Source organism: Acanthaster planci, linkage group LG05, assembly GCF_054643075.1.
Source record: "Acanthaster planci isolate LZ-2023a linkage group LG05, COTS_SCS, whole genome shotgun sequence".
Taxonomy (NCBI): Eukaryota; Metazoa; Echinodermata; class Asteroidea; order Valvatida; family Acanthasteridae; genus Acanthaster; species Acanthaster planci.
In genome coordinates this window covers 16249829-16260824 of record NC_141781.1, presented here as the reverse complement: position 1 = coordinate 16260824, position 10996 = coordinate 16249829, and the positions used below count along the sequence as shown (strand labels likewise).

The 10996-nt window shown below is 39.6% G+C and overlaps 1 protein-coding gene and 1 long non-coding RNA gene across 2 annotated transcripts in view; one reads left to right on the top strand and one right to left on the bottom strand.

Moving 5' to 3' along the window:
* Positions 1-4585: 4585 nt before the first annotated feature.
* Positions 4586-10996, bottom strand: part of LOC110990503 (uncharacterized) — a 234114-nt gene continuing 227703 nt past the window's right edge. Inside the window, exon 7 of the mRNA XM_087136873.1 lies at positions 4586-4628. Coding sequence (XP_086992999.1) covers positions 4601-4628 — 28 coding nt within the window. The 3' untranslated portion in view covers positions 4586-4600. The remainder of the gene's footprint in view (positions 4629-10996) is intronic.
* Positions 5491-9686, top strand: LOC147799114 (uncharacterized). The gene is made up of 3 exons (XR_015425232.1): positions 5491-6517; positions 7540-8289; positions 8556-9686. It is a non-coding gene; the product is annotated as an uncharacterized LOC147799114 (long non-coding RNA).

The window sequence follows — 10996 nt, the reverse complement described above, 5'->3', positions numbered from 1 at the left end:
GCGATGATCTTACGATCATCGATTGTTGTGCGACACGTTGAATACATCGTCGCTTGGAATCAGCATTATGCAGTCGTAAAATATTTTTCGTACTGTGTAATAAACGTGGAAGTTGAAAAAAGCCGACACGTACGGGGTTCGAATCAGACAGTAGATCAAAGTCTACCCCACAAGCCGTCGTTGAGCAATACACAGCGAAATTAAACTGGTTCTGGTAAAATGATATCGGGTCAGTAGCCCAACAATTTACTGCTTCGTCTGTTTTCACTTTTGGTCATTTATACGCCGCAGTTGAATTTGGAAACTCGGCTGAAAACCATTTGTCATTGTTCACAACGATCGCTAAATGACTAAAGTTGTGTCCCATCTTTAAAATACACATTTCCTTAAAAAGAGGTGCGGAGGGTTCTACTTTTTTCATTACATTTTGGTAAGTGGATGGTGGTTGGTCGAACTTGGCCGACTTTGTAAAACTTATTCACCATGTTTTTTCATAAGATTTTTTTTTAAACGGCTGCCCTTTCGTTGGCGAGCGCTTCTGCTTTTTCATTGACTTGTCGTTCAAATTCGGCTTTACTCGTCGATTTAGCGTCTTGTAATTTTGTTGTCGTACATGACCTAATTTTTCCTTCATTTCGTTAAACTTTTCCAGCTCGGATAAAATCAAAACAAATTCTTCTTGTGATTAGTCACCGTTTTCGATCGCGTGAGCATCGGCAGGTACGCAAATTTGATCGTGCTTTTTAGTTTTGCGGGTCAGTCGGCGGCTGGTGTATTTTAACATTGCATAAGCCCCAAATGCTCCGATGGCAAGACCTTCCATCACTTGTCCTATGGGGCCAGTAATTACTCCTAAAATAGCGGGATTTCTATAGCTGCCGAAGTGGCGCCTATGGCTTCTACGCTATATTCCACGTAATTGAGCGCGGTCAAAGGCCGTTTCATTTTTTTGAAGCAAGCGTCTCTGGCGTCGCGTTCTCTTAAGATCTGCAGTTTAATTTCTTTGATCTTTTTGAGTCTGTAGACCTCAGTTTCTGCTTGTTCGGTTGAGCTTAACTGTAGATACTTACTCAAATCCGGATACACGTTTGACTCGACGTTTAATGACATAATTTTATTATATACGCGTTTAAAAAACGTCTTTCTCGAGTAAAATTGTACCGTCTTTATTGTTGACGACTTCTTGCCGCTTGTTTCTCAAAGAAAAATATAAGCTCGTTATCTGATCGTTTACAAGTGACTTGGCGCTTTCGCTTGGGTATGACGTGGTACATAGTACATACGAGGGCTGCCCGTTGAAGAAATTAAAGTGATTGTTTTTTTCTCGACAGTGTGTCCGTCAAAAGGATGTGTATTTATCTTTCCCTTGTAGATAACGTTTGGAGCGAGCCTACCTCTTGACAGATTCAAACACTTGCCGACTTCTTTACCCAACTTTAATCTGAGATTTAAATCTGGTTTTTATTTGATTCTCGAGTTCATTTATTTTTTGACTAATTGAGGCACAGAATTCTTCTAAAGTCCCTGTTTCGTAAGCTCGAATGTTGTCTCTTATTACGTCGTAAAACAAAATCAGAGTGTCCGTCTGCAATTCTGAGAATGACACTTTTAGTTCAAGTGCTTCTATAACGCCCATGTCGATTATTGCATCGGGTGCTGGTGAGTCGGCCATTTCACGCTCTTAAGGATTTGGTTATATTGCTGGTCTAACTCCTTTAGGAGCCCTAGTCGCCAGACTTCCTTCGACTTGAGTTTGCCATTCGATTTCTGTGGATTTTGTAATGTTGAAATATCCCTGGCGGAAGCTTACTTTTCTGACTTTAATCTTTTTATCACCTTTTAAATTGTCGATTTGATTTTGTAATTTAAACGTCTTTTCGCTTTCGGTTCAGTAAAAAGTGTGAGTCTCCATTTTAGTATAAATGGGTATTTGAAAATCCTGCTCAGAAAGTTTACATTTTTGGCGGCGTTGTCCCAGTGTTTATCCGACACTTGAAATAGATCTTTTACGGCTTTTGCGGGTTCTCTCGTCACGTCTTGATAACACACGGCAATTAAAGCACAGAGCGGCTTGCCCCTGGAAATTTTGCCCGCTAAGACTTGGTTTAAGTTGTATTTTATAGCCCCCGCTTGGTCATGCGTCAATTGAACGTTTAGTTGCTTTAGAGTTCTGCTTGATTTTGACTCTGGCTTTTTAAAAACAAAACGCTGGTTATATTTACCACACGTTTTCTACTTTGTCTGAATAAATGGGACACAATATTAATCCGCACTGGTGACACACGAGTTTAGATTCTTTTTGTAGTTCCGTTCTATTGATGTGCGAGCAAATGTCCGTCCTACTATTGTTTTTGAGGTTTTTCACCAATTAATTCATGAAGTCGGGCATCGTCCATGTTTTTAAAAAATGGTTATTTATTTAAGGAGTGACAAAAGTTTTTGAAGTTAGTTTAATTCACGGATCGTACTCGGGCTCAGATTCTAATTCAGTTTTGTGACATTCAAATCCGCTAAATGCTTGTAAGGCTGATTTATTAGAAATAATACCATCGTTTCTTACCTTCAACATGGAGGCCGAAACCGTGTATCTAACGCTGGCACCGCGAAACAGTAAACCATGGGTTCCGTAATACACGTCCTTTGGATAAATGAATAACTGAGCGTCGCATCTTTTATTTATTAATTCTTTGATATTTGACGAGTCAATGGGTCGCTTTCTATGGTCAAATAACGAAGTATAAGAATCAATTTAAACGTACATGCGACTTTTGTCTGTGTACCCAGGTTTAACGATGTATTATATTCTGTTCAAATCGTTAATATCGTGACTGCCTTTATAAGCGTTCATCGTGCAAGATGGTATAATACTTTTGGTCCCGGCATGTGTTTCAATAAACTTGAACGTCACTAAATTTATGTCGTCGAGTATACGTATCATTTGTTTCGGTAGTTGATAACCGATTTGGCGACCAACAATATTTGTCATCAGTTTTATCTCGCGTACCGTACTTGTACAAGTAATTTATGCCATAACAGGGCATGTCTGTCATCATAATTAGTAGGCGCTTTTCTTGGCCGTCGTGAGTATAATAAATGGGCGAACAGCTTTGAGTTACGTGTGTCTTTCTTTAATCACGGGGTTTGATATGGTTAACTTACTTGCATCAAAAGGACCGTATGTAACATTGGGATCGCTATTGCTGGCATTGAGGCGCTCGTGGTCGTCGGTTACGATATATACTTGAGTTGACATGGTTTAATTTAATATATGGTAACTATATTTAATTTCATTTTCATTTGCTTAGTCTGCTTCGCCTATTAAACGTGCATTACGCTCTATTTCCATTACACAAATTAAATAGTCTGGAAATATAGACCATATCGTAATGGCATGCATATTGTAGCGTGTCCTGTCTATGGGCTCTGACGCTGACAAAGAACTACTCAGTCAGGCTCAAATCTCCGTTCTGTTTATTTTGACGAATGAAAAGGTTGTGACATGTCCGACACACAAAGCTCCAGAAATGAGGTGTCTAGATGGGGACTGCGCAGGCGCGAGGCTGGAAAGCCGCAGGCCGTTCGCATACCAGTGAGGGCAGCCAGCTAGCTTCATGCGGGTCCGAGCTGGCGCCCCCACCGGCCGAACCCGCCGGCGCCACAATATAGTCGTCTGAATCTGAGTCTTCGTTTACATCAAAATCTTCGTCTTCATCCTCTTCTTTCCCTATATTTACATCTGCGTCATATTCAATCAGTAAACCTAATTTCTTCAAGTCTTTGTCCAAATCAGTTTCGTCGCAAAAAGGAGGGTCGTCTAGTATAGAATTGTATAGAATGTCACGAATGTGTTAGATGTAGCTATTGCATTAATTGTGAAGACTTACAATACTGTCGTTTTGTAATATGCCTAATTAATTTAAAAAAAAAACGGTTCTGAATGCTACAAAAGACTGAGATATAGAACATATCTCAGTCTTTTGTAGCATTCAGAACCGTTTTTTTTTAAAATTAATTAGGCATATTACAAAACGACAGTATTGTAAGTCTTCACAATTAATGCAATAGCTACATCCAACACATTCGTGACATTCTATACAATCATTACATTCAATACAATTATAGCAACTGTCGCATCGAGAACAATAATTACATTTAATACAGTGTTTAACAATACTACAATCAGCGCATTTTTCACACCGGCCACAATATTCGCAATTATCACAATACTTGCATTTGTCGTACACAAAAAAATCCAAATCTAATCCCACAATCCAATAAATGTCGTAAGTTTTGCACATCAAAAAATCGTTTTACACAACCACAACGCACGTACATGTCAAAAATCAACGTTGAATTAAAGCTCCAACACTATTTTTCTTCGAACTTCACCTAAATTCCACATTTTCAACACAACAAAAGCCGTCCTCATCCTTATTAAACCTGACTATGATAAACTGCAGTAACGGTAGAAGGCCATCCGATCCCAAAAGTTCCAAAAAATAATGAAATTCACGCAAAAAAAATAGGAGTAAAAGAAACGACATGATTACCTGCAAAGAGTCGGGCAGGCGGTGCCAAAACCTGCGTTCTGGAGCGACATTTATGTGCCCGTGTAGTACGGTCTAACCCTTCGGAAAAAAAAAATAAAAGTTGATACTAGGCAGCCAAACCTTGGAAATTTACAAAAGAAAGAACATCGATTAAAAAAAATATATTATTACATTTCAAGGTCCTTGGCCCACATTTTCAATTATTAGAGCTTTTAATGAACTACACATACTAAATTAAATATCATTGCGCAATGTTTTCCGGACAACCAGTTATGAACAGAAACTAAGGACGACAAGGAAAGACATGATTAAACCGGTATCATCGGACCCCTACATCTCTTTTCCCCGCCTTGGAGTCATCGTCCCCGATGACTCGGGTCAAAATGACGGCGGCCTGACAGCGCCCAAAATGGAGTCGGGAGAGAACTGTTATGAAAAAATGCATAACATTTTGAACAACGAACTAGGAAGGTTAGAATCACACAACACAAATAAGATCTTCCAGATTAGCTTCTGAACACCAAAATCCTCGGGCACTGTCTAGAGTAACAGATGGGATAGTAATACAGGAAAATTAGAATAACACAACAAGCGTCTTCCACAGTAGGCACTAAAACACTATGTTCTCCAAGCACAAGCTAAGGGGAAAAACGACTTGGTGGCTCCCTCTAGATGAACGAACTGGGTATCGATGAAGTCGAGTGCTCCTCCGTGGTTGCAACAGGGAAGCCCAGGTCATCCATTGTCACCGGCGCAGTGTCTGCACTCTCCATGGCGTCATTGACTGGTGGGCGCTTAAGGATATAGCCTCGTGGTGGATCATCATCAGAGGAACTGAGACAGTCGCTCGAGGATGACTCAGATGATTGTTGCACGTCGTCCGGGAGAAATGGGCAGTGCTTAAGGTTTTGACGGTGGAGAACCTTCTCTCTGCCCAACCTATTCCGAACTACAATAAAATTGGATCAATTAGCTTGTCAGCTTCACAGAGCCATGCTAACACACAGTATTGCTTGCAAACTTTCACAATACATACCAACTACCACACACAGCCAGATACACACATGTACCTTCCGTGAAGTACAGTACATGTAAGTACTTTTCACCACTCTGCCAACAGCGCTGGCAGAGAAATGAATATTCATCACAGTGTTGCCCCAAAGCAGCTGATTGGCTGCCTGCAATAGTACAGGATCCCTTGTTGACCTAGAGTTGCTTTCTGCATTTTGTGCAGTAAATATACAGTGCATACACACGTACACACAGGCATTACTATACCTGTACTGTGTATGCTTAACCTGTGCATGCACAAATGTGCATCTTCTTTTGGGATTAGCTGTTGTTGGCATATCTTAACGTTAATTAAACATTGAAGCAACATCTCATTTGACATTCATCTCATTGAAGCAGCATCTCATTTATGAAATTATTTTGTGAAAAACCAATTGAACACTTACATGGATACTGAGAATAAAGCATTTGATCATTTAATGCTAAAATGTCATGCACATGTGTTGTGGTCCATCCTGATTTGACATGCCTTTGAATAAAATCCATCATTCCAAAACCATTGAATACTGTGTACACAAGAGGGAATTCATGAATATGTGCAAGATGATCACTGGATTGTGCTGAACATGTAGGACTTACTTAATCACTGTTAATCTCCTTTTTCATCATTTGGACATGATAAGTTTCTTAGAACCTCTTTGTGCTCTTGGGACCTCCCGGACCTGAAATTGCACCAGTTGAGTTCTCAATGGACTTTGCTTGATCAGAGGAACTGAAACCAACTTCAAGAACCGGTGCAAGAAATTGCACAAGGAGTTGACACCAAATAGGCATGATCACAATCATGAGCATGGGTTTGCCGAGCCCATGCCATGCATGCCGAGTCCAACAAGCAGACGTACAGCGTGGCGGGGAGCTGGGTTTGGAAGCTGGCCTTGGATGAAGTGCTGGAACTGGTAGGCAAAACATTCTCAATTGCAAGATTTTGGCTGTACTTTCTGTGCTCTGTAGCTCTGGACAGTGTTGTTAGGGGGAAAGAGAACTGACTCAAATTAGCTCTCAATTTGCACTGACATAACTTGAATTCTACAAAGGGCCTGTTTGTAACATTTCGATAAAAAAGCGATTAACAGTGATTATGTACATCATACGTGTTCGGCACGATCTAGACATCAACTTCCACATATTCATTAACCCCCTCCTGAGTACATTATTCAACGCTTTTAATAAGATGTATTTTATTCAAAGGCAAATCTAATCTGGATGGAGCATAATACACACTTGCACATTTTCAGACGTTTTACAGGGGTGCATGGAACAGACTAATGTCCCTCAAAACACTCACGGTGCATTCCGTATTTCATATCTATGCCCCCTCCCCGAGGACAAACCCGTGTCATCACGAGTTCATGGAAAATATCCGAACATGTATGAATTTGAATGTAGACCTATAATTATTTTTGTAATCTGTTTATACAGAATAATTGAATTTCCTCACTTGCTTTGTGTGTAGGCATCCTTGGTACTTAAAAGCGTTGAATAATGTACTCAGGAGGGGGTTAATGAATATGTGGAAGTTGATGCTAGAGTGAGAGCTGGAGAATGGAGATAAATCTGTTCTCCATGTTATTTCCGAAAATTGGAATTCAACGTAATTGCAGTTACATATAGATATCAGAGGCACAAGTATCAGCGATAAAGGAAGCTGCATGCAACAAAGCCCAGACATTAACAGGTGATGGTGAAAAGGCCCCCTGTTGCATTGACATACAGACAAATTGCCAGTCATGAATGTGTGTGTAGGTGTGGGGACATCCATGTACCATCATGCCTGGTCCCCCACTTTAACATTCGGGCCCCATGTACTCCCCATTTAGTGTGAACCCAAGGTTGCTATACCAATGAATGCGTACATGTGCACATGTACGCCATAGTTTTTTTCAAGTTCTGACACATGTTTTCCCATGCATCAAAACAGGAACTGCTGCACCTGCACCAGGATGGATCCTGAGAAGGGTGGGAACAGCTTCTTCAAAATACTTGTAGAAAGACAAGCCATGAAGCAAGTTTTTGAGTTTGTTTTTTCATTGACAATCGGGAAACCTAATAGGTCCCCGATTCACAGACCGTCCCAGATTGACAATTTTGTACAAAATGTATGGTTCGTCTTCCAAAAAAGTACAAAGTACAAACTACAAAGGACGAACAATATGGGGTCCCCATTATACACACTTGTGTGGGGGGGCATCCATGTACCGCCATCATGAATGGTTCCCTCATCAATATCCACTTGTCCGGTCCCCCACTTTTATTCCGGTCCCAACATACTAACCATTCAGTGAGAACCGAAGGTTGCTATGCCACTGATTTGTGTTTGTGTTCAAATTTTGACGTCAGTTTTTCCATGTATTGACAAGTGTAATGCTGCACTTGTAAGAAATGTTTTCCTTTTTGCGATGATACAAATTTTAATCAGCATAGACATGAAGACAGTCTTCGAAAAGTAATCGTAACAAGGATTATCTGAAAAACTGCGATCGACAGGAACTTATTTGCTTTGCATTATAGATGTATCCTTCACACTGCTGCTGAAGTGACATGAGATAAATCTGTTCTCTACGATGTTGGTCTTAGGAACTGGAATGCAACGTAACTCTGTGCTTACATGTACGTCAGAAGCACGGCTACCTAGGAAGCTGTTAGACAACCAAGCAAGGAAAATAACAAGGTATTTAGTGGTGAGAAAGCCTGCTGTTGGATAATTGACACACAAGAGATGGCCAGTTTGATGAATACAGTCATGAAGCAAAGACAGGAGGGGGACCAATGCATGTACTATTGTTAATCACTCAATGATCAACATCCATGTGTCCAGTCTCCCACTGTAACATTCCTACTCATATGTAGCCAAGTGATATCAAAAGTGCTGAAGGTTCTTACACCTTTTTCCAATCATTAACATATAACTGACACACAATTAATTCCTTTTTTTAGATTACACAGAGGAATGTTTACCAGCGTCATACATGAAGGAAGCCTTTGGACATGTTGGCGTGATTGATGGAAATACAATCCGTACCAAGACTGTTCACAGAAGGACTTCATTAAAATATTAGAGATCTAAAAATCAATGCAGCCAATAGGACATGAGATATATAGATGCACTTGAACAAGTGTCCCTGGCATATTTTTTCAAGATTTCTGCAGAAATCATAAACACGTAGAACAGGTTTTGGAAGCATTATGAAAAGTTTTCAGCAGTCACAAGTTTCTGATATCTTAAACGTGTTCCAAAGTTTGTACGGCATAAAAAAAATTCACCGGTAGTGAAATGCCCCAAAATACAAATGCAGATTTCTTTCTTTTATTTTGTAAGGACATATTTAACATTCTTTAACTCTCAAAATCCTTCAACTTCAGGACCAGTTTCATTGTTTAATACTTTGAGTACATTTCTTAAAATAAGCTTAAATTCCACATTCAGAGTTTGTGCTGCTGTGCATTTGCAGATACCTGTTAAAAGTCATCATTTGTGCAGTACGTTACTTTCAATGGGAAATAAAATGTAGGGCTACTTTTGAAAAAATTGTGTGAAAATGATTTTTGCGTTATTTTTCTTCCCGTCTTTGAAATCGACGTTTCTTTATAGTTTGTGTATTTCGATGGCCCCAACAGTGCCAATTCCTCTGGTATTAAGATGACTTTTATATGGTCACCGTTTTGCAAATCCGTACACCGTACCGTGGCAAATCCTCGTTCCGGCAATCAAATCCTACACGAGAAAACTGAAGTGCGCCCTCACTTGATGAAATTCCATGTTTTCTATCACCTGACTGATAATTTCACTACGTTCGTCCTTTTTTTCGACAGGGATGAGGCACGATAGTGCGGAGTGGATTGAATGAGGCATTCACATTTGAATTAACTATTCACTTAATCTTTCGTTGCCCATTGGTTTTTGAAGTAGGCAAGAGAAACGTGTTTGTATCTGAGATCCCAGTCCAAGCCATCTTATTCCGAACAGATATTGCAGAGATGTTGATTTTTTTGTCTCACGTACGTATTAAACTGAATTGAAAGTCTTGTATCAAGTTTGTGAAATCTGTTGTCAGTTCAATTTGTATTTGCATTATTAGGAGTGTAGTGGCCTTCCTTCACTTTATAAAACTCAGCATTGTCTATAGATGGATTTCACATGAGCGCCGTCTGCGCATATCGGCATTGAAATCGAGGCTGTCTGAGTCGCGCGCGCCCGCGGAGTCGACACGGTACATGTAGTATCCGGTTCGTAAGTGTGACACCACTTCAGTTTAAACCACGCCCACTGCACAAGATACAAGGGCATCGCAGGTACGTTAATTGGCGGTAAATTGCCATTGGTTTTTCTTTAGATTTCACGTGTCGAGTCATTCTGAAAGACTCTTCGACAAAAGTTTGCAGCCTGAAAAGTCTGAATTTAACATACCTTTGTGTATTTTGTGTCTTAACTCCTTACTTTCAATCGTCTTATCGTATTAAGAATTGAAGCTGACACATACAGCCTCGTTTTCAAAGCGGAAGTGCGCAGATCGACGCTAAAGGCCTCGTATTGGGATCCCTCTATTAATTGTGTCAACCATCAATATAGCTAGAAAGGGACGCGTTATAGACGAAAATTGACCTTATGTGATATGACGTCATTAGATGACGATTAAGTGACATGACCAAAGGTGCAGTCTTTAAGGCCCTATATCTCCTAAAGTACATGTCCGATCGGGTTCAAATCATGCAGATATCTTGAAAATGGAGTCCTTTATAGGAATATTGACACACGCATATTACCCTTGTGTTATGATGACGTCATCACTGATAGGTCATGGTCAAGTGTATGAATATGAACACTCTAAAACATTTTGTGCTATTCCTCTATTTTTGTTGGCTGTTTTGCAATTTTCCGAAAAAGGCATTCTTTTTATTCTTTTTTTTTTTACTTTTTCACAAGTTTGCGAAAAAGGTATTCTTTTGTTTTGTTTATGTTTTTTTTTTGCTTTTTCGCAATTTTGCAAAAATGACGTTCATTTTGGAAAAAAAGCTTGGTTTTTGTTCTTTTTTTTTTTTAGCTTTTTTCGCATTTTGCGAAAAAAGCTTTGTTTTATTCTTTCTAAGAGGAGTTTCTCAGATTTTACGAAAAATGCATTGTTTTTGTTCTTTTTTCTTGGCTTTTTTGCAATGTTGCAAAAAAGGTATTCTTGTTGTTCTGTTTCTTTTTTGGGGGCTTTTTCGCAGTTTTCGAAAAAGGCTTTCTGTTTGTTCTGATTTTTTTGGCTTTTTTGCAAATTTGCGAAAAAGACATTCTTTTTGTTCTGATCTTTTTTTTTCTTTTTCTTCTTCCTTTTCTTCTTCTCCCCAAAATGCCATTTAAGTTGTGCACTTTTTTCTGGCCACCACTTAGCCTG